The sequence below is a fragment of the Oncorhynchus keta genome, chromosome 5, assembly GCF_023373465.1.
Source record: "Oncorhynchus keta strain PuntledgeMale-10-30-2019 chromosome 5, Oket_V2, whole genome shotgun sequence".
Lineage (NCBI taxonomy): Eukaryota > Metazoa > Chordata > Actinopteri > Salmoniformes > Salmonidae > Oncorhynchus > Oncorhynchus keta.
This window is the reverse complement of record NC_068425.1, coordinates 9,017,137-9,041,547: the sequence shown is the minus strand read 5'-3', so window position 1 is coordinate 9,041,547 and position 24,411 is coordinate 9,017,137. Positions and strand designations below refer to the sequence as shown.

At 40.0% G+C, this 24,411-nt stretch overlaps 2 protein-coding genes across 3 annotated transcripts; both read left to right on the top strand.

Annotated features, from left to right (window-relative positions):
• Positions 1–638: 638 nt before the first annotated feature.
• Positions 639–14,435, top strand: LOC118384457 (zinc finger protein SNAI1-like). 2 transcript variants are annotated; one of them, XM_035771013.2, is made up of 4 exons: positions 639–1,196; positions 5,256–5,561; positions 7,830–8,150; positions 8,447–14,435. In XM_035771013.2, exons 1-4 carry the CDS (start codon positions 848–850, stop codon positions 8,914–8,916), a joined length of 1,446 nt encoding a protein of 481 aa, XP_035626906.1. In that variant the 5' UTR covers positions 639–847; the 3' UTR covers positions 8,917–14,435. The 2 variants fall into 2 exon arrangements, with proteins under 2 accessions (XP_035626906.1, XP_035626907.1); XM_035771014.2 differs by lacking the exon at positions 639–1,196 and adding an exon at positions 2,074–2,239.
• Positions 14,436–18,762: 4,327 nt separating this feature from the next.
• On the top strand, positions 18,763–22,227 carry LOC118384456 (gastrula zinc finger protein XlCGF57.1-like). The gene is made up of 2 exons (XM_035771012.2): positions 18,763–19,038; positions 20,180–22,227. Exon 2 carries the CDS (start codon positions 20,367–20,369, stop codon positions 21,888–21,890), a length of 1,524 nt encoding a protein of 507 aa, XP_035626905.1. The 5' UTR covers positions 18,763–19,038; positions 20,180–20,366; the 3' UTR covers positions 21,891–22,227.
• The last annotated feature ends 2,184 nt before the right edge of the window (positions 22,228–24,411 follow it).

The following is a 24,411-nucleotide window of genomic DNA, read 5'->3' as shown; positions in this document are numbered from 1 at the left end:
TAAACAACATTTATGCACAACATTTGAGAGAAATACGTTTTTTGTGCATATGAAACATTTCTGGGATATTTTATTTCAGCTCATAAAATATGAGACTAACAATTGTTGCTTTATATTTTTGTTCAGTATCGCTGCATGCTGCAGTTGCCAGCATAAACTAGTTGGAAAAAAGTTCATCAGGACGAATGACTGAACCAAATCTTTTATTTTTTATTTTTTATTATTATTATTTTTTTTTATTAACAACAAATCAATACATAAAGCACATGAGGGAACACAAGCATACATAGATTACAAACAATGGACAATCGAGCTAGGGGGTACAATATCACATTACAATTACACAAGGACCTTAAGGGACATGCATATACTTACAATTCTAACAGCTTTTTTGTTAGTAGAGCATTTAACCGTCTTAAAATACAGTTCAATTTCTTTTTGTAGGATACGAAAATGTGGTTTTCTGTTTGTAAATTTACATTTGTGTATATGAAATTTGGCCAAAAGAATAATGAAATTAATTACATAAAAATGATTCCGCTGACTGAACCGAATCGTCTCCACACTGCACTCTCACGCACACGACATATCCTACGTCATAAATGTGGGCACCAGGCGTGTCCCTATACCCTCTCCTGACTGGAAACACAATTGGCGTTAATGAGATGGGGGAACGTCATTGCGTTTGCACTCGTGATACTACGGTAGCATCCAAGGGGCGTACACACGATGTGTTGATAGAGGTATCTACTTCTCGTGTAAATCAGTTGTGTGCTGACTTCTATTTTATATTTTTAGGGCGTTGGGGGAAGAATGAAAAAGGTCTTCCACCAAAACGGACGAAATCATGAACGGCGCCGTATACATTTCGTTTTTTCAAGGTCAGCTGGAATCTGCACTAGAGGAAGTAGTGCAAGTCGCAGTACAGGAAATAACCAAGACTGTTGGGTCAAGCTTGACTTCTATGTTAATGAAAACGGCCGTCAAAGAACAAGAAAACCAACGACTTAAGTTAGAGCTTCAGTCACTGGAGTTTGAATGTAATAGGGTAGAAAATGGAGCCGAATTCAACGGTGGCAGAGAAGACAACGCGGCCACGGATCGAACAAAGCCCGAGACACACACCCCCAGCCACAGCGCAGAGCGCGGCGTGTACGCAAACACTCTAAGACTGGATCAAAAATGTCGAGTAGTGGGTAAGGTTACTAGCTAGGCAATGTTACTACCATGGCACATAGAGGTTTCATCTTATACGTTTGAAACACAAGACAATAACACCATTATGTTGCCATACAGTCTGTTTGATCGTATACCTTTTGTTTATGTTTCTGTGGCACAACGTATCCACACACTCCGTTTACATAGGGTTGAAGTCAACCACAAAAAGGACAAAGCACCAGTATCTTGGTATGGGTTTCCGCATAGAGCAGAACGTCTTGATGATGATAATAAGCAGAGTTGATATGTTAAGATGACGTGCAGTAGTAGCCTGTAGCACACTGAGAATCAATGACCTGTGGTCAAATCTTCAGGATATGAAAAACGGTCGTTTTCATTTCGGTTCTATTACCTTGGTGTTCTGTTTGACTCAGGCATGTGTCCTTGTGAACAATGGTCTCTTGTTTCAAGAGGTGTACACTTGACAAAATTGGCCTCCTGACGCTTAATTATTGGCATCTGTGGTGACATTTTTGCCATTGAGATTGTTACAATGTACAGTTGTGGAATGACAACCAGTGACATCACCAACCTTGTCACTGGAGGTGTCGAGCAAACGGTTCACTGAAAGGCAACACATCCATCCTCAATCATTTTTCTTATCAGTGAAAATGATAGGCCTACTTATTGACTACCCCTTAAAACATTATTCTCTGTAATTGAAGATTGGTTGTGATGAGAGGACTATCAGTGACATTGTTGTTGAGCCTCAGCGTTGGCAGCAAAGGACCAGATGCCCCCCTCCCAATAATTCTCCAATGAAAGTCACAAGTGCAAACCACACCCACTCAGTTCTTAGAGGATACATTTAGGGAGAGGAGGGGTGTGAGATATAAAAGGGGGCATGAAGAGACACAGGGCAAGCTGTGTGTCATTGTGCCCCAAAATGCTGAGGCCATTGGCAGGCCTTCAACTCAATTTGCACATTTTGGACAAAGCTGAGGCTGGAGCTGTACCTCGCCACTTAGCATAAAGCCATGGCTCTTATTTAGGTTGCGATGGCCAGGGAGGCCATTTTGATGTAAGTAAATGAATCCTGGCAGCAACATCCATACTTCAGACACCCACACAGGTAGCTCCTCGTACAGTGCATGATGTCACACTTACACAATGCAACACAACAATTAGGCTAGTCGGCTTCTTCTTTGACTCTGCTCAATTACTATTTATATCCTGTGGTTTTAACAAAATGGTCACTTATAGAGACCATGCTGCTCACGGTTTTCACTAGTAATTTCCAACTTGATTTGTTTTCTTCCTCAGGGATTTGGACATGTAATCTATTCTCTTTTCTAGTTATGTAAGTTACATTTTTTTAAACTTTAACTAGGCAAGTCAGTTAAGAACATTGTTCTTATTATCAATCCCTGTGTGTTTGTAAAACAGACCAGGTGTGTGTGTGTAAAACCCTGTTTGCTTTGTCAAAACGACATTGTAGATCTAAGGTTGCCAGAAACCTGTCATTGTCTGCAGCAGCTTCGTGCTCTGCTGCTCACCACAGCTTTCAAGCAGTTGCCATCCCACGCCTACTTTTTAGTTAAATCGCATCAATGAGTATGTTTACATGCACACTACTTTTTTTTATATTAAACTGATTTATAGCAGAAGGCCGAGTGTGGCATCAATCATGTAAACACCTTACTTTGCTTATCTTAATCGGTCATAATCGAAGTAAGCATGCGTTGATTAAAACACCCAACCGGGTGAGCAATCTGAATATTTAGGACATGTAATCGGTGTTCCAGCAGTGTATTTGGTCTACACATTTGCCAGCACCAGTAGCTTTCAGATGTCATGTAAATAACATTATTAGTGAAATTGTTCTTTATGTTTATTTTTATTTTTTACTAGGCAAGTCAGTTAAGAACAAATTCTTATTTTCAATGACTGCCTAGGAACAGTGGGTTAACTGCCTGTTCAGGGGCAGAACGACAGATTTTGTACCTTGTCAGCTCGGGGATTTGAACTTGCAACCTTTCGGTTACTAGTCCAATGCTCTAACCACTAGGCTACCCTGCCGCCCCAATGTAAACATTTTATAGCTGCAAAATTTAACTTCTTGTGCATCCTGACCAAATTCACATAGAAAAGTGAGCTACTTATCTGTCATTCATATTGAAAGCCTAAAAAAGCGGTAGATCTGTTCCGTGTGCATTATTTCTATGCTTCCCATTCTTAATTAAGTTTTGTTTTTGAGTCTTTTGGTTTTGTACACCAGCTTCAAAAAGCTGAAAATACAATATTTTTTGGTTATGGAAAATATCTTTCACAGCGGTTTGGATGATACAATTTATACTCTACACTACGGTTGCTTGTTTTGTCACAAACTGAAATTAGGCAAACTATTAGATTTATTATTTCTTTAGCACCCAGGAAATGGCAGAGGGATTTCTGCATAGTGCATCTTTAAACAATCTATTCTATTAATATGACTATCCACAATTGTATTATTGTGTGCATGAAACTGTGATCAATGACTAAGTAGTTCAGTTTATTCTCAGCTTTATCTGTAACTAAGACCTAACACCATCTATGTGTGGCGATAGATATGTAAAATGTTTTCTCACCATGTTTTGCACAACTTGTTTTCCATTTAGAACTTGTGGTTAAGAACGAGACTTGTGGTTAAGAACAATGGCCTACACACGAGTCATCGTGTGTAGGCCATTGTGTGATTCAGTATGCCGCCTAGGCTTTCTACTACACAGGTGTTAATTCTTAGAGTAGCCTGGCTCATTTGTCAGATATCATCATGGAGATATTTGTATGATTGGAGATGTTTGAAAATATCAAGTGTGGTAATTGATTTAGCTTCAAAACCGTTATGGGATCGGTGAGAACTTGCTCGACTATTTCAGGGAAATGTTTACCACTCCCAAATTATACCTATTGCAAAGGGGGATGTGACCCGAGCTATCTAAGCAATAAAGCCTTCTCGTGGTATTATAAATCATTCCTTTCAATATTTTACTGCTCTATGTAAGCAGATTTAATTATAGTAATGCACTCATATTGAATATAACACATTTATTGTCATTGCCACCATGGATGAAATGCCCAATAAAACCCGCCTCACATTTTAAACTGGTTTGATTGGTTGCTGTTACAAATGTACACCAATCCCAAACTGAGAAATTGGCATTTATAAGGAAAGCTCAAATCTGTCCCCTAGACACACATATTTTTTGGGTCCCATATGGTTGTTATCAATCAAGTGATTTTCAGTCTGGCAGTGCTACAACAATTCAATCAAGAGCCATAGCTGAGATCTGTAACTTTAGACTCGTTGTATTGCGTAGGCAAAAATTAATGCCCATTGCTGGTTGCTAAAAAATGGTTAATCTCAAAGGATGCCGAGTAAAATTCATTATGGGACGACAATGTTTTTCTTAGTGTTTTGGGCCCCCCAAAAAAGGGGCACTGTGTGTGTAGGCTAGAGAAATGCTTATGATAACAATGCTGTACAACCAAGGGCTCTCAGGGATAATTTGTGTAAAGCAGGCATGGACATTCAAAAAGACTCAATGGCTGTTGTTTTTCCAAATCTAATGGCTGAGCCTAAAATAGACCTTAACATTTTAAATGGATGAGGCACCATTTTATCCAAACCAAATTTGGAAATAGTGTGGTTTGTAAATTCATTGCACAATGCACTTTTGTGTTATTTGATTAAAACCGCGACACAAATAATTGCAGCCTTAGTCATTTGCATAGCAAAAAGAGTCGTTTGGAGAGACGTTTCCTTGTAAGGATACGGGGTTGTTTTTGCCTACTGTGTTCAACAAATATCCTAGAATGACAGCATTGTGCACAACGCATTTATTTATTTTTTAACCTTGATCAGTGGCAGCTTTCCAATGTGTCACTATTTATCTACAAACATACCAGCCATTGATCTATGCCTCATTATTTCCTCTTTACACAAAACAGGTTTTTATTTCTACTTTCCTGTCCATTATTTACATAAGGAAATACTTATCGTTAAAGACAGTAGACTAATTCTGATGACTATTTTGTGTCCATGTCCTTCTCTGCAGGTCAGCTCAAGATGGTCATGGAGCATGTGCTGGAGTTTGCTGTGTGCGAGCTGACCAAAATTGTGGAGGCCAGTTTCGATGACCTGCTCCTGGAGCTGACCAGGAAAGAGCGGGAGCACATCGCTCTAGAGGAGCAGTTGCGCCACTTGGCGCACCAGGAGAACAGGAAGGGCGGGGTGTCGAGGAGGAGTGGGTCGGAAAACAACACAGCGTTCCCCAGCGGCTCAGAGGACACCCGGCAGGAATCCAGAAACGTCACAGTCAAAATTGTCCGAGAACAAAGAGATCAAACTGAGACAACAAATGGTCTGTGTTTGAACCTTAACATGATGTTCTACTCAACATGATAATCAACTCCACACTTTATTTACAGTCCCAAATGTAACACACACAGAATCTGGGGATGCTTGCTATGATACCAATCAAATCCCACAGCACTGGAGGTTATGCTTTCTTATGGACAATGTAGGGATGGAAAGTGCCAAGACTCGGCACCTCCTCTGCCTATACATTCAATTACTCGAGAGGCCAGTAACTTCCTGTTCATATGTTTTCAAGTTGCAAGTCAATGCCACAGGGTAAATCCATTTGAATTCAGTCACTTTTTGATAGCACCCCTTTTGATTTGAATGAAACCTTCCATACATATTTGCCCATTGTAGATGTGCTAAGAAAATACCATGAGGCATCCATGTCTTCATCACTGGAAAAGATAAACGGCTTAGTTTCATTTAAAAGCTTACAAACAGGGTTGTCAAATAATTTGATAATTCCCTGGGGAAAAAAGTTTTATATATATATGTTAACTTTAAAAGCTATTCATTTTTTTCTTTATATTCTCGTGTTGTATCTTAGACCATATTTGACATAATCTGAGGTTGTCGTAGTGTGCCCGTCATCGGTTGAGACACATGTTCTTGAATACAGCATGGGTGTCATGTTTTAGTTGATAAATGTACAGAAAACTGGAATAAAATTGACATTTCTAACGTGCAAATGGTACCACAAAGATGGAGGTCCACACATCAGAGAATGTTGATCCTTCATAGGAAACCTATTGAAATCATATAGATAATAGACATAAACATTTAAGTTGACAGTGGATGGACCGGCGGCAGTCTTTCTGGTACTAATTAGAAGTAAAACATTCAATGTAAATGTCAATGGTGTAGCAGCTAAATTGCAGTGATCTGAAGGGACATGTCCATTCTGATTTCTACGATCGAAATTACACCCAACCTGTATTTAAGAGCATGTTGTTTCTCAACTGATGGCGGGCACAACAACCTCAGATAATGTAAAGTCTGCTCTAAGTTACAACATGCTAATATGAAGAAAAAAAATTGCCACATGCTTTTATATAATTGACGTTAAAGGTACATTTTAAAAACATTTTTTGTTGACATTTATCGAGAAACTGTAAAATAGTTTGACAACTCTTTTTTTTGGTAAGCTTTTAAATGATATCAAACTCAACCATTTGTCTTTTCTAGTGATGTCTCGTGGTTTGCAAAATGGGTCAACTTTGAGCACCTTTATCTCATGAATGTTTTGGCATTCATGTCTGAAAAGTTACTTTCTGACCACTTCATCCTTGGGCAAACATGTATGGAAAGTTTTTATTTAAATTAAAAGGGATGCTGTCAAAAAGTGATTGAATTCAAATGGATTTACACAACCTAGTAAAAAGAATACAAGGGTATTGTTAATCTCGGGCACACTTCATTTTAAATATCAGTTTAAACGCATCAAGTGTTAACTTCATTTCTGGTGCTGAAAATAAGCCTCTGTAAGTAGTCAGACTGGGGGGAAAAAACAGGAATAAGAGTCAATATGGACTAACCAGAGCACCGAGGCACCATTTTTTTAATAAATAAAAATGTTAATGTGTTTCATAACCGTGTTGTAAAGCCATGACTTTTACACACCCGCCTCTGAATCAGTTGAACTGGTCAATTGACCTATTTAGTAGCTGTCAAAATGGGAGCTGAAGCTCCCCTGTTATAGTTAACTATTAAGTGTCAGTGCCAAATAGTTTCTCCAGTTAAACCCCTGCAGTCTGTTACTTATATTTGGCGCCATGTTAGGTATGCCATGTACAGTAGATATAGGTTTCCCAGTACTCATAGAGTCCAGTCTTATACTTGTGCTGGTAATACTCCTTAGAAATTATTAAGCCGGTTCACTATAAGCAAACACTTCCTATGTGTATATTGCCTTGGGTCTCTTAATGTAAGCATTTTTGTAAAAATGGATCAATATTAAAATGTACTGCATTAGAAATAACTGCTATAATGAAAATAATCACTGAATGTGTTAACTGCTTCTTCAGGTGCAATGATGTATGAACACAAACATGCACGTGTGCTGTTTTTATAAATATTTGTCAGTGTTTGTATCCACATCATGGATAGGTTTTGCACTTTTATTCAAGTTCAGTTGTCTTGTTTTTGTTCCTTTCTCCCTCTCACTGTGCAGACATTGACAAGAAATCTGTCCTGACCACAGCCCGTGTGAATTGTTCAGGTTTGTCTTCTCAGATTTGTTGCTCTCTCTCCCTCTCTCTGTGTGTAGACAGTGACAAGCAGGCTGTCCTGACCGTAGCCCAGGACTGGGTCCCCATCCTGGACAAGGTGTTTGGGCAGAAGTGGTGCAGCGACCTGTGGCAGATCAAAGAGCTGGCTTCAGGGAAGGGGGGTGAGGAGAGGACTGGGGGATCTGGGCTGGGGATTGTGGGCTCCTTCCCCAGTCTGAACGCCCTGATCCGTGAGAACCTGGAGCCCTCCCCCACTAGCCCCCTGCAGGACCCCCAGTGGATGCCTCTGGAGGACATGGAGGTCCTCTCCTCGACCTTGGACACTCCGCAAGACCCTCCTGCTACCATAAGCGCTACAGGTGCTCATTGGAACTACTGAACTGATGCCCTACGTGACATGGCCAGTTGCGCGCACGCTTACTCTTAAGTCCCATGACTCTTTATGCTTAATTTTGTGTTATATTTAGATATGTGTTCTCCTTAATGTATATTCTCTTGGTCTAGTACAAAAGCAGACCGCTGTAGCTTCCTTGTCACATCCTCCTGGACCAATTGTCTTTCCTTCCCTATTATTAAAAACTCTGCCAGCCTTTGTTGCCTTTAATCTTCATTTCACTTGCTCTCTTTTATTTCTATCCCTCTGTCTGTGTTTCAGTTGAGGAGTCCCTCAGGTCTCCGTCGATGCTTCACCGGCTCCTCACACTCCCCGCTCAGCTCCTAGACGAGAACGCCATGGACACCATTCCGCTGCTCGCCGACGCTTCCCCTGGCAGAGCAGCTGAGCGACGGCAAAACACAGAATCGCCTAACCAGAGCTGCCCATCTCCTTCCAAGAAAAAGGTTGCTGTTTCACTGGAGGAGGAGGAGGAGAAGGAAGACAAAGGGACGACGACGCTGGACTCAAAGGTGAAGACCGTGCCTGTCAAAGGCAGGAAGGCTCACGAGTGTAAAGAATGCGGCAAGAGGTTCAGCCGGGCGCCACTCCTGAAAGCTCACCAGCAGACTCATATCACCACAACAATGGCGATGACGCCAGCAATTTGTTGCTCAAAGTGCGGGAAACGCTTCTCCAAGGCATCCCGGCTACAGACGCACCTACGAACTCACACTGGGAAAAAGTCCTGAGAAGGGAATTGGAAGATTGAAGAAAAAAAAAAAGTTGTTCTTCAGTCCATATCTCACAAATAGCCATAGTAGCAGGATGGTCACCGGTATTAGAGTTCATACATTTGAGTTCACTTTAAGTACCTTACAAGTCGGGAATCGGAGGCATTTTTTTCATGTTGCTGATTTGAAGGTACAGTTTTTGCTGACTGCTGTATGTTTCTTAATTGTTACCACCATTTTGATTCCTTACATGTGGCGACAAGGTAAATAATTTGTAATCATTTGGGATTGGATCTGGCTGGTAGTTGTGGTTAGTATCACCATTTTACATTATGTATAGCATGGGACAGTGGCGCTCACAACAAGCAATGAAGTGACCTTTTTAAGTGCTCTTTTTAGTTTTCTCAGTATACTTTTCTACATTTTTTGGGAATATCAAACTGGTCTCTTTGTGCTTTATTATTTCACATCAAGGTTATTTGCTATACCAGAGGCCATGATCTTGGCTTTTGTGGACTGCAATTTCAATAAATGCAAGTTCACTGATTTGTGAGAATTGTATCTTTCAGTTGCAGACGAGTTGTCTCAAGTCGAATGTGAATCGCAACTCTTCTTTTTTCCGGTGCTACAAGCAGTGACTCACTTTCAAAGGAGGTGAGAGCGATGGACTGCTGGAGTCAATAGCAGATGTCATACCTTTGTTTTGCTTACCTCTGAATGTGAATCTCTGTACAGATGGAAATAACCTGGTATTTCTCTTTACCTTCTTCATGCAATTCACTATTTACAGTCCTCACTTGACAGTATTTTTATTTTTCACTCAACATAAATACCTCCTTAAAAACACTCAAATGTTTGATAAAGGTATTGTTACGTTGGTAGCCCTTTTTGTTTTTTTATAAAGAACCACAGATTCAGAGTCTGCAGACCTCTAGTTGATGACTAGCACGAGCTGTGTGACATTTCACAATGGTCAATCTTGGGCTTTTCTATATCCTGTCTGCCCTGGAAGGACCATTCCTGACACAAGTCTAAGAAGATAGTGAGGTAAAGAACGGAATCTTGCCCTCGTGCTGATTGTGGAAGGCTGAATTCTCAAGTGTCATGGGATGTAGAGAAATACCACATCAATGAGAAACACTGGTTTGCTTTGTCTTGTTTGACCTCCGGATGAGTCAAATGGATGTGGAGCATCTGATTGGACATCGGGAATATTGTTTTTGCTCATATGGCCATGCCTAACAGAATACTTTGTTGGGAACATAAAATATTGAAGGGATGGCTCATTCAAATAAGGGATGTGGTGGGTTGAGGGGCAGGGTTGTATAGACTTTGGAGACTTACAGGTGTTTGCAGGACTGCTCTTGGCCTTGGAAAAGACATCTTTAGAAAGGCAAACACTGTTTAAGACCCTCTGCCAGATTCCTTAAGTATCGTAGCGTCTTCCCATTTTGATTGTGCTTTGTATCTTGTAGATGCGTTTGTAGTGCTGAGTGATTCGTGCTTTTTGAGGACGGTTTCGGTTCAATTATGAAAAAATAATCACGGTTTTAAGTTGGGGAAAAATTACATTACATGCATTATGTAGGTTGATTGCTGTAACACAGAATAAAATAATTAAGGTCCCATGATGGTAGTGACTGCCCGTTTATCACTTCACCATTATTAACCATAATTTATTCACATTACTTTAATAAAATATTTCAGTTGTGTATATTACATGTTTTATTTGATGGCTTTATTATTTAATTCCAAGTCATCTCAAATCTCTATGGAGCTGCTGCCTAAGCTGTCTGACAAAATTACTATTTTAGTAGTTCTTCAAAGTAAGGTAGAATTTTATTACTGCTAAATACCAACTATCAATCACTTAAGATCATGTATTTTCAGGTAGAGAGACCTCGTGTAGCAACTGCTCTCTCTCCCTCTTGATTGCGCATTCTCTCTGTCTGCCCCACACTACCTGACGTAGCAGGCGTAAAATAAACACACTGGTGGGACAAGTAGACACGCAATGTATTTTGGTCATAGTAGTTCATTACCACATTTTCTGCACCTAAACAATGTAGAATATTGGCATGTTTGAAACTGCAACTCACTATATCGCACAGTTTAGGCTTGATCTGATTTATCTGTAGAGAAACGTTGCAATGTGCACATTGAGCTCACAGAAGAAGAAAAAATGGAATTCAAATAATTTTGCCATCGGTCAATGTTACCATCGGTCAAAATAACTGAAATGATGGTTAATCGCTCTGTACAAAGCATTAATGTAATAGCAAGCAATACTGTACCATTGACAACATGGTAATGTTACCTATTTGTGGCAAAGCCAGTAACCTATTGTTGAAGATGTATCTGTACTTCAAACAACAATCGATGCAAAGAAATCCTAAAATCGGCTCTGTAATCGACAGGATTTTTTTTGTCTTCCTCAGGGAAGGTTGTTTCTGTGGCTCTGTTTCCAAGAGATCAGGTCACACTTCTACACTAGAGGGGGAAACCCATGGCAACATCCCAATCCATTGTAAAAAATAAAATGTATATATGTTTTTTTTAAAGTGCCCTCTTGCCCACCGACTTTTTCTGTTAAAGTAGTCGTACTTACTCTGTTTCGAAATGTTCCTCCTGTGCTATCTTTTTGTGTTTTGGTTAATTGTAGCCACATATTGCATCTTAGTTTACACTCCCTTGTGCTTTGCCTCATGTAAGTCCTTGACATAAGTGTAGATAGTTTAATTACTATGTATCAGGACCATGTGTTCTATTTCTATCAGAATCTGAGAAGACAATGGATTCCAAAAGATTTGGGTCTTTTATTCAGGTCAAACCAGCATTAAAGTTTACATGGGTACAATTTAAAAAATGGTTTGGTACACAACCTCTTATCTTCAACTGTAACCAATTTAAAGAAATTGCATGCAATGTCTTCACATTTTTACAAGGTAAAATGTATGAAAATATATGGAGAGAGAGAGAGAATTTCCCTCTGTGTCTTCAGGGTTGTAACCAATGTGCAAATGTAGGATTTTGAAGTGTTTTAAAGACTTGTCTCTCAGGCTGTGTTTACACAGGCAGCCCAATTCTGATCTTTTCCCAAATGATTGGCAAAAGAGCTGAACTGATTATTGGACAAATATAATTGGCCTGCCTGTGTAAACACAGCCTAAAACTGAAACATTGTAGAAACCCTCAAAGGCTTTAAGTGGTAGAAAATGTGCGTTGCTGATTGTATTTGCAGCCAGTGCTGCACACTTGCAATTAATGTGTTGTTATTGATTATTAGCCTATGCTTTGTCCTAGTATCTAGAACTCACATAGTGCACTTCATTCCCACTAAAAGCAGTGTCTTGTAAAGTCACATCACCACTCAAAACACGTTTGTGCTCCGCAGTAAGTTAACCTTGAACAATGCTGAATTTGTTTATTGCTTTTCTATGTTAGCCATAACCCACTCCTGTCTTTTTCCTATCTAGCACTTCGATCTCGTATTCAGCTGTTTTGTCTCCTAATGCCCGCTAAGCGCAATCCACCTCTTGAAACAGTTGTGACGACTGTGTTCAACAGGTAACTCATTTAGTAGTTTTTGCTTTTGCTAATGAATCACCCAGCCACTTTTTTTTCAAATGCCTACTGACATGTTATCTTTCCGTTACTTTACAAGACCTCTGTACCTCATGTTGAATATCAGAAAAGAGTAAACACAGCAAATTGGTTATTTGAAACATTACCTCAACATTACGACAAATATTAATAGTTTTCTGCATGACAGAATAGTGTTTGACTGGCGTTAACTGGCACAACCTTAAGGATTCCTACCAAAACAGTTCACTATTTAGCATATTCTCTTGCCTTGTCACATGGACATACAGGTAACTGCCACAATAATGGAAACACTTGAGTAAATGAGGGATACAAAGTATAGTGAAAGCAGGTAATTCACAACCCATCATGCTTAGGGTAATGCATAAAAATCCTGGGCAGGCCATTATTTTGGCTACCATGGCAATGCCCCAATAGGATGACAATGTCCCCATCCACAGGGCAAGAATGGTCACTGAATGGTTTGAAGAGCATGAAAATAAACCATATGCCATGGCTGACTTAGTCACCAGATCGCAACCCAATTGGACAATTTATTTCTCATTGAAGAATGGTGTTTCATCCCTCCGATAGAGTTCCCGACACTTGTAGAATCTATGCCATGGTGCATTGAAGCTAGTTCTGGGTTGTGGTGACCCTATTGAGACGCTTTATGTTGGTGTTTCCTTTATTTTGGCAGTTACCTCTTTGTAAGGTTGCAAACATTGATGGGACCACAGAATAAATGTTATTTAGTTACCTGGCAAGAAATATAGGACATTTAATTCCATACACATTTGTCACAGACAACTATTTGTTACAGTTGCACAACTGTACAATTACAATATGATAAGATGTGCAGAAAGATGGTAGGTAGCCTTATGTTTAGTCAGAGTGTTCTATCCGTATGCATGTAATAGAGGGATATAGTTATAGCCTACTAAGAGCATGCACACAGAGTTTGGTCGTCATTAAGAATTGCATTCACTCGAGCATTGCATTATGGTAAAGAAATCTTGTGTGTCTTGCTTCTAGACATATTTATTCAGGTTATTTCCTGAAAAGTGGTTGAGTGGTTACCTTTTTAAAAGTAATATGAACTGAGTAAAAGCCTCCTCATCCTGATTTGAACCAAACGTGAAGGAGGAGGCGCAAAATGATTAAAGAAGGGACTTCAAATGAATTGTGGTGCTACATTTGAAAGAGCTAATTAAAGGGAGTAGACATATTTTATGTGTTTTTTGAATTTGTGGTTTTGGTTGTATGTTTTATTTCTTAAAAGTATTAGAATGATGTTTGTAATCCAGGGAACGTGCAGATTTCAAATTGACATCCAAATTCTAAAATTATTTCAGATAAGGATTTTTATTTATTTTATGTTCCATTCGTGACATTGTTAAATTGTTTTAGTTCTTCACTCAATTCTATTCTGATAAGATGTGATCAATTGTAGGACATACAGATGTAGGATATCAATTTGAGCCAGTTTGCTACAGCAGGAAAATAATCCTGCAGCAACAGGAAATTTGAATTATGTGGATTATAATTAATGGACATTTTTGTAGGGGTTGATACATTTTTCATGAGGGAAAATCAGGTTGGAAATTTCCAAGTGGAAATGACAAATTTCAGATGTCTTTTTACACCTCAAATTATCGACACGTTTTAAGTGTCCTGCATTGCAACAAAGTTATCCTGCAACAGGGTGATCAAATGAAGATCCTATATCTGTATTTCTTTTATAATTTGGCATGCTGAAGCTAGATTTTGCCAAATTGTAAAGTAGTTTGGTTTCTGGATTTCTTCAAAACAAGAGAGCACTTCTGAAATGCCATTCATGCCAAGTCAACTCTGCCAAGATAATGTAATTATGTAGGCAATGTGATGTTGTGTTATACCCATTAGAAATTAACAACTGGGTACTTAGTGTCAGAAAAATAAACGTTAACAATCAACCTTTTTTGTTTCTTATTGTTTATCCTTAATATTTAGGTCAAGGATTAGCAACTTTGATGAGGGTGGAGGCCACAAAACATCTGAACTCATGCGGGACTGCAGTGGCTTGCCAGTCTGTATATCCATGTCCATATCCACACGTACAGTCAGAACTGGCCCTAGCTTTTGGGGGGAATTTTTTGGGGGCCCCCTCACCTTGCCAGCAAAATATTTAAATGGCCCCTCTGACAGCGGAGAGAAAATGTTGCTGTTTTACAGCAAGTTTGCGGCAATTCCTCACATTTTTGCCATTGCCATTGGGCGGAGAGAAGATTCTGCATCTAATTTCATACAATTCTATTAGTTTTGCCATGGGGCACTAAGGTATTCCCAAAAGATAATTGAAACAACAACCACCCGTGCCACTGCCTGTTCACCCCGCTACCATCCAGAAGGTTAGGTCATTACAGGTGCATAGAAGCTGGGACCGAGAGACTGAAAAACAGCTTCTATCTCAAGGCCATCAGACTGTTAAACAGCCATCACTAGCACAGAGTGGCTGCTACCTATATACAATCTTGAAGTCATTGGCCCCTTTAATAAATGGAACACTAGTCACTTTAATAATGTTTACATATCTTGCATTACTCATCTCATATGTACAGTTGAAGTCGGAAGTTTACATACACCTTAGCCACATACATTTAAACTCAGTTTTTCACAATTCCTGACATTTAATCCTAGTAAAAATCCCTGCCTTAGGTCAGTTAGGATCACCACTATTTTAAGAATGTGAAATGTCAATAACAGAGAGAATTATTAATTTCAGATTTGATTTCTTTCATCACATTCCCAGTGGGTCAGAAGTTTACATACACACAATTAAGTATTTGGTAGCATTGCCTTTAAATTGTTTAACTTGAGTCAAACATTTGGGTAGCATTCCACAAGCTTCCCACAATAAGTTTGGTGAATTTTGGCCCATTCCTCCTGACAGAGCTGGTGGAACAGTCAGGTTTGTAGGCCTCCTTGCTCGCACACGCTTTTTGAATTCTGCCCACATATTTTCTATAGGATTGAGGTCAGGGCTTTGTGATGACCACTCCAATACCTTGACTTTGTTGTCCTTAAGCCATTTTGCCACAACTTTGGAAGTATGCTTGGGGTCATTGTCCATTTGGAAGACCCATTTGCGACCAAGCTTTAACTTCCGAACTGGTGTCTTGAGATGTTGCTTCAATATATCCACATAATTTTCCATCCTCATGATGCCATCTATATTGTGAAGTGCACCAGTCCCTCCTGCAGCAAAGCAGGCCCACAACATGATGCTGCCACCCCGTGCTTCACAGTTGGGTTGGTGTTCTTCGGCTTGCAAGCCTCCCCCTTTTTCCTCCAAACATAAAGATGGTCATCATGGCCAAGTAGTTCAATTTTTGTTTCATCAGACCAGAGGACATTTCTCCAAAAAGTACGATCTTTGTCCCCATGTGCAGTTGCAAACCGTAGTCTGGCTTTTTTATGGCGGTTTTGGAGCAGTAGCTTCTTCCTTGCTGAGCAGCCTTTCAGGTTATGTTGATATAGGACTCGTTTTACTGTGGATATAGATACTTTTGTACCTGTTTCTTTCAGCATCTTCACAAGGTCCTTTGCTGTTGTTCTGGGATTGATTTGTACTTTTCGCACCAAAGTACGTTCATCTCTCAGAGACCGAACGCGTCTCCTTCCTGAGCGGTATGACATGGTATTTATACTTGCGTACTATTGTTTGTACAGATGACCGTAGTACCTTCAGGCATTTGGAAATTGCTCCCAAGGATAAACCAGACTTGTGGAGGTCTACATTTTTTTTCTTCTGAGGTCTTGGCTGATTTCTTTTGATTTTCCCATGATGTCAAGCAAAGAGGCACTGAGTTTGAAGGTAGGCCTTGAAATACATCCACTGGAATTGTGATATAGTGAATTATAAGTGAAATGATCTGTCTGGTAACAATTGTTGGAATGATTACTTGTGTCATGCACAAAGTAGATGTCCCAACCGACTTACCAAAACTATAATTTGTTAACAAGAAATTTGTGGAGTGGTTGAAAAACAAGTTTTAATGTCACCGACCTAAGTGTATGTAAACTTCCAACTTCAACTGTATATACTGTATTCTATACTATCTATCTATTGAATATTAGCCTATGCCGCTCTGTCATTCTTATATAAAGAACATTCCTTTACTTAGATTTGTGTGTATTAGGTATTTGTTGTGGAATTGTTAGATATTACTTGTTAGATATTGCTGCACTGTCTGAACTAGAAGCCAAGCATTTTGCTACACTTGCAATAACATCTGCTAACCATGTGTATGTGACCAATAACATTTGATTTAATTTGAAACTTGGATGTAATCCAATGACATGTATTTAATTTTCTCTTGTTATTCAAAATAATTTCCAAGTCATTTGGTGAGCAATTACTATCTAAATGTGGGATGGGAGACCATTCTCCTCATACATCTTAAGGTAAACCTGAAAATAAAGTAATATTCTGGTATTGTGTTTAGACAGGAAGCGATAGCAGAGTTTAGCATTCATTTATAATGGCGGTGTGCGGAATTCTTTCCAGGCGGAGCGGTCGACGGTGCTCGTGCACGTGAAAGCCACTCAGCGGAGGCGGAGAAAATAAGAATCTGCTCTATTTGGGCGAACTCCACTCCGTCCCATCGCTTCCAGTCTGAAAATCCTTTAAGTGTTGTTAATAAAAAACGGCCAATAAATGTTCTGGGACATTACTGATTGGTGGTGTACACACATGGTTATGATGAACCCAGGTATGTGACATGTATTGGTGAATCAATAATAGCCAAGGTAAGTGGGAAATCATGTTATTGTTGTATTTTGAGTAGACTATCACTTTAAATCAGTGGTTCTCATCCAGCTTGTCTCAATATTCACATTGCGAAAAATAACTGCCAAAATACAATCTGGAAAACTATTTTTGATGCTATATTGATAGTAAATGTAGCAATTATATGACAAGGGAACAACATTCCCACCTCTTTCATTGTCAATAATTAAATCACTGGTTTGAGAGCACAAAATCAACCAAAATAGCGCTGCTAATAGCTCTATATTTAAAATACTGTGATAGAAGAAAACATTTTCAGAGATTAAATAATTGTAAAAAATGCAAGTTCATTATGATTTCTTCACACTTTCTACCTGGTGTAAGTCGTTTATGTTCAGACTGGTATGTTTTTTTAAATACATATGTTTTTGGACTCAGAGACCCAAGACCCATTCGAACCCTCCTGCGACCCAAATTTGGGTCGGGACCCACCAGTTGTGAATCGCTGCTTTAAATCATACAATGAAAAAAAATGATACAATACTTTATTGAACATTTATATTTTGTTAAAGTGATAGTTTCTCCCATACTGCCTTGTCTCGTGGCAGCAGGCTATTTTATTGTAGGCTATATCAAGTGTTTCTATATGTCAGGTCAGGATAAAGAGAAACATTATTTAAATGGATTTAAATTACAAGTGCACAACTGTAATCATCGAAGGTCACAGTCCTGCTGGTCCTTCTTTTCTCCCTGGCACTTACAATAATTGATCAGATAGTGTAATTGGTTGGTTGTGCACCCTATATTACCAATATAAGCCAAGCAGGTAAAACTCGTGAAAAGTGTCTCATGTCTGAGTCTCGTGATTTTTTGGGTAGCTGGCGTCAGTGGGGGTCTTTGTGCTTGTCTTCTCAGCAGGGATGTGTACAGACATTTAAGGCTGGTCCAGGTGATCAAAAAAAAAAGAAGCTGCATCAGATTCTGACTCAAGTCAGGGACCCAGTTATTAGTACCAACTCTAATGTCTATGTAATGTAAACATGTGGTCATGTGTTGCTTTTATTTACCATGGGTATATATACACACCTGGAGAGTGAAAATGTCATTTGAACAATAAATAGTGGAGAGAAGTAGAAATAGAGAGAAGTACTGCAACACAAAGTGCAAGTTAGACACGATTGAACTACTGCTATACTTTGAATTTATGTCAAGTTACATGAATAGTTCAAATATGTTATACATACGTTATTGGAAAAATAAAATCAAAGACGTTCCTTTACAGTTCAGTTACTGTCTATATGTCTGTAATTATGTTTTTGCAAGCACTAGCCTGGCATATGATGTAGCTTGCACGTTTTACAAGAGTGGTCTCTGACAGGGCTGGTCTTTGACAATACTCTGATTGATTTACAACTGCGTTTACGAGCCGAGTCCATAGATCAGTGGAGAAAATGATACAATGTTGCGAGTCCCACCGATTGATAGCAATTTATGAAGCGAGATGAACGCATGCTGCGCGCGCATTTCCATCAGACGACGGAAGTGCACAGCAGAAACATCGGGGAAAGCGTCAAGGGAGTGAAAACGAAGCAGAATTAGTCAATGAGAGAGAGGGGGAGAGGGAGGAGAGGAGAGAGGGAGTAAGGAAAAGAAAGGAGAAAGCAATACGGAGGCTGCAGAGTTGCTTGGTCGAGGTGGACGTGGCGGGTCCGGTTCAGTTTGAAGCCAAGCAACTGTGGCGACAGCGAGCCGAAGGCTAAAAAAAACATGAATCGGAGAAACCGCAGGTAGCTATTGCTAGCTGTTTTTTTTATACTGATTTCCTTCTTTTTCGACCACTTTCTCATATGCCAGTGTGTGAATGTGCATGGCCCAACACAGGTTTCGTAATTCGACACAATTTATTTAGTTTAGCAACACTTGCCTGGTACTACCTGCAAGGGTTCAGGATGCACGCTCAAAGTGAATTTTAAAAAGTAGCTAGTAACAGTACAGTATAGCCGCCTCACTTTCCTTCCTAGCTACATGTCATCGAGCTAGTTAGACGCATCTGTAAAGCTAGCTATCTAGCTAGCAGCATCGACGTTAGCGATAAACAAGATGGCCACTGGCTAGCTAGTTAGCTAGAAATGGCATCTTGCCCTGTCTTTGTACGATGGTAGTCAGCTGGTAAACTGAAATATGCCTTTTAAAAATTATGCAAAGAGTTGGCTGGTGAAAAAAATCCCCTCTCCGAAAAGTTTGTGCTGGTTTTAAGCGCTTCATATGTCACCCAATAGCTTGCATATTGCCATCCTCAACCAACTGGGTGAGAGAAAAAAATCACCGCCAGATTCTTGCAGCCAACTAGTGCATGATGTGCGTGGCTGGTTTGTCATTCTGCCTAGTTGGTCAGAACATGCAGGTATTGCATGAACACTCATGTTGAGGTTTACACTAAAGTCCTTAATTTTGGTGCCATTTGATATTTAGATTTCAAGGCGAGTTATTGTATAGTCATCGAATTGACGAGCATGAATGTTGTGAAGTTAGAAGTAGCCAAAACTTTCAGGACGTTTGGCTGCCAACTTCTCACCAGCCATCATTAAAACTTTTCGAGATACAAAATACAAACAGTTCTCGAAGTTTGCACATCTCTATTGTCATTGCACATCTGTGTGTGTTTTCTCATACATATAGTTTGCTTGTCACTAGTTATTGTGAGTCTGTGTAGTTATCTTTTTAGTATTCTGTGTGCTTGTTTTATTTGTAATAATTAGCCAATGTTATTATGAGTTGACAGACCAGTTATTTTTGTATTACTTTCCCTACTAGGCCTATCAGTTACATTACCCCTGCTATATTCTAATTGAAGTGAGGCCCTTAGAAGACAATGGGTTATATTTTTTAACTTAATTATTTAATATCCTTTGTCTTCTTTCATTCCAGGGGCTTCAAAGATAGGTTTTGCTCCTAACCCAAGGAAGAAGGCTTGGCATCAGAACAAGCTGTACTGTCAGAGGGACACTCAAGTGGACCAAGGCTCTTTTCAGGGCAAAGTAGTACTATTCTCTAGTACTATTCTCTGATCCATTACTGGACTAACTGGAGACGGGTGCATAAGGACTCTGCAGCCATGGCAGAGTTAGAGACAGAGTGCATCACGCTAGGACTCGACACGCTGCATGCATCAGAGTGTGGCTCGCCACCGCTGGATCCACTTCGGCCTGAGTGCACCTCCCCAACCCTCCACCTGCTCTCGTCCGACTGCAGTACGCCTACACTCGGCACGCTAGCGGCAGAGATCGCAGAGCCCATGATCATGCTGCCCTGCGTAAAGACTGAGCCCGCAGATGACCTGGACCCCATCCGCACCGTGGACCTGTCAGAGATCCAGCCACTGAGCACGGCAGAGTTGGGCCATGAACAGATCAAGATGGAGATCAGTGGTTTGGACTACATAAAGTCTGAGCACCACGTCCACGACCTCCACTGCTTCCACAGCTCTGAGTACGAGAGCGACTCGTATTCTATGAAGTCTCACTACGAGCCCAGCCTGGTGTTCGACTACATCACCCACGTGTCCGACAGCCTGGACTACATCAGGTCGGAGCAGCACGCTGACCTGCAGTGTTATTACACCACCGAGCTCGGGGCCATCAAGACTGAGTACGAGCCCAACCTGATGTCCAGCCACATCAAGACCGAAATGAGCCTAGAGTCTATCCACATGGCCGAGCTCCGGACCGAGCTAAACAAGCTCAGCCATGAAGGGGTCATGGAAGGCCATAGGCTGGACAACGAGTTCCCTGGCGCAGGAGGCCTCTACGAGCTGCAGTCTACCCATGCTGGCAAAGGCCCAGGGCACACAAGCACGAAAGGGCATAGCACAACCCCACGCAAACCTCGTAACCTCAGTGGGGAGAAGCCTTTCTCTTGCACCCAGTGTGGGAAGAATTTCAGTACTCTGGGGAACCTTAAAACACACCAGCGCATTCACACAGGAGAGAGGCCGTATACCTGCTCGCAGTGCGGCAAGAGCTTCGGCCAGGCAGGGAACCTGAAGAGGCACCAGCTCATTCACACGGGTCAGAAACCCTACATCTGTGCCCACTGCCCCAAGGGCTTCACCAAAGCAGATGACCTCCGCTCACACCAGCGGCTACACACCGGTGAGAAGCCCTTCTGTTGCCTTCAGTGTGGGAAGAGCTTTGGGCAGTCCAAGGAGCTCAAAGCCCACCAGCTAAGCCACACCGGAGAGAGGCCTTTCTGCTGCCAACACTGTGGGAAGAGCTTCACCAAGGAAATGAGCTACCACAACCACCTGCAGATTCACACCGGTGAGAAACCGTACTGCTGCTCTCAGTGCGGGAAGACATTCAGCAACTCGGGGGTCCTCAAAACACACGAGAAGATACATTCCGGGGTGAGGCCATTCGGCTGCACACAGTGCGGTAAGAGCTTTGGCCGTTTGGGACATCTTAAAGCACACCAGCAAATCCACACTGGGGAGAGACCTTTCGCCTGCCTCCAGTGTGGGAAGAACTTCAGCCAGTCAGGCCATCTCAAAGCACACGAACAAATTCACAAAAGAGAGAGATCAGACATGAGCAGCAGCAGCAGTGGTGGCAGCAGCAGCCGCAGTACTGATAGTAGCTAAATACCTTTAACCTCTTAAGTATTATTCATTTTTTTATATAAATACTATATATATATATGTTTTTCCTTACACTTTTCTTACGTTTTACATACCTTTTGTGCTTTTTGAGTTATGTTCTTTGGGGGTCAACTTGACTGATTTGCTATTATGCAAATGTCTATGTTGGGATCAGTAAAGTTACTGAGGGCCTTATAGAAAACTTTGTATCTCGTCTGATCTGTGTTGTAGTGAGTGCCATTCCAGTTTCTTTCCTCCAGAAAAATCACTTATTGATAACATGTAATTCCTAAAACCATGTACTGGAATTCATTATTAAAGAAACTAATGCAACACCAAATCTCTCCTTTCTTTTGTCTCATCCTGTATTATGATCCTGAATTATGATATTGTCTACCGGAGTGGCAAATGAATCTCTTTACTAGAACATTGTTAACAGGACAAGACGGAATGTTGCGCCCGGAATGTTGTACCACAAACCACTGTATCGCCACTATACTCATTAGAAATAAAGTGTACAGAGCTGAGAAAGTAGTATAGATACTGTTAGCACTGTAGTAAAATGGGTACTGTAGTATTTTGATTGTAGAAAAGATGACTCCCACACACTCCCATATGTTGTTTGTGCTCACCATCACCTCCCTGCTAGCAGGGGTGGGAAAAAGTACCCAATTTTCATACTTGAGTAAAGATATCTTAGTAGAAAATGACTAAAGTGAACGTCGCCCAGTAAAATACTACTTGAGTAACAGTTTTGGGTTTTAAATATACTAAAGTATTGAAAGTATATATTATTTCAAATTGCTCATTTTAAGAAAACCAGATGGCACAATTTTTACTATCTTTTATATTTATGGATAACTAGAGGCACGCTCCAACACTGACATAATTTACAAACAAACCATGTGTACTTCATGAGTCCGCAAGATCAGAAGCAGTAGGGATGATCAGGGATGTTCTCTTGATAAGTGTGAATTGGACCATTTTCCAGTCCTGCTAAGCATTCAAAATCTAATGAGTGTTTTTGGGTGTCAGGGAAAATGTATGGAGTAAAAAGTACCTTATTTTCTTTAGGAATGTGAAGTTAAAAAGCTGTCTAAAATATAAATGGAGAAGTACAGATAACACAAATGACTTTGGTACTTTACACAACTGCCTGCTAGGTATGTGATTTCATGGTCGTTTTTACAATTCTTAGTTATAACATACTTTATTGCACACTCTAGTACTATGGCACTATAGACATGTTTGCTCTGACATACAGAATGAAGATACCAGTAACTACAGACAAGGTCATTTGATCATTTTAATCCTTCAACCACGAGCAGCACTGTTAGGTTCACAATATCATTGGAAGAATTTGAATGGACTTTTACGCACATACAGTGGGGCAAACAAGTATGTAGTCAGCCACTAATTGTGCAAGTTCTCCCACTTAAAAATATGAGAGAGGCCTGTAATTCTCATCATAGGTACACTTCAACTATGACAGACAAAATGAGAAACAAAAATCCAGAAAATCACATTGTAGGATTTGTAATGAATTTATTTGCAAAATATGGTGGAAAATGGCCTCTCTCATCTTTTTAAGTGGGAGAACTTGCACAATTATTTTGGCTGACTAAATACTTTTTTGCCCCACTGTATATCACGCTTCCTGAGTATTATACCTTTATAATAGATTCACTAGAACTCACACTCATGTTTAAGATGTAACAGGTTTATCTTGAAAATGAATGGAATTCATTTTTGTAGAGATAAAGAATAGCTTGATTAGTTAATTTAGTTGGGTTGACCCTTGCCTTGACTAGAACATCATTCGATGTGTGACTAGGTATGGCGTGAGGACACCTCGCCATATCCTTTATCACAGATACCACCGTGGAGCTGCTACTGCTGCAACAGAAACATAATATATATACATAATCATATATATATAAATGACTGATTAAATATTTTGTTAATCAAATTATTTTATAAAATTGAATCATGTTAAAATATATTACATTACACAGAATGCATTTTAAACTTCATGCAATGTATTACTTTTGTATGACTCAATAAAAAATATATATTGATAGGAGTGGGAAAAAAGGTAATTGTGTTTTGATAAGCACGCCAAAGCACACCAAAGACAGCATTAACGATAGAATACATATCTAGTTTTTCAAGCGACGGTCTTTTAATCCTTTTGAGTCATCACAAAAGTCGGCCTTCTCACGAAAACATTTGTAGCATCTGAACTATTAGGAGCTATTATGACCCCTCTATGGAAAAGGGAGACTCTCGCGAACATAATGTTTTCTCTATTTTGCTCTACGACGGTAACCCATACAAATTAATAGAAGTATGGAGGTAGTTTTGTGCCAACAAAAATGAGGGGTTAAATACGTGTAAAAAAAACACAAATGTTTCCTGAGCTTTCTTATATCTCTTAAATATAGGACAGACACTTCAGAACCTTATTCCTTCTGATTTAATTTTAAACATTTATTAATGTGTTATTCAATGTGTTTCTATGGGC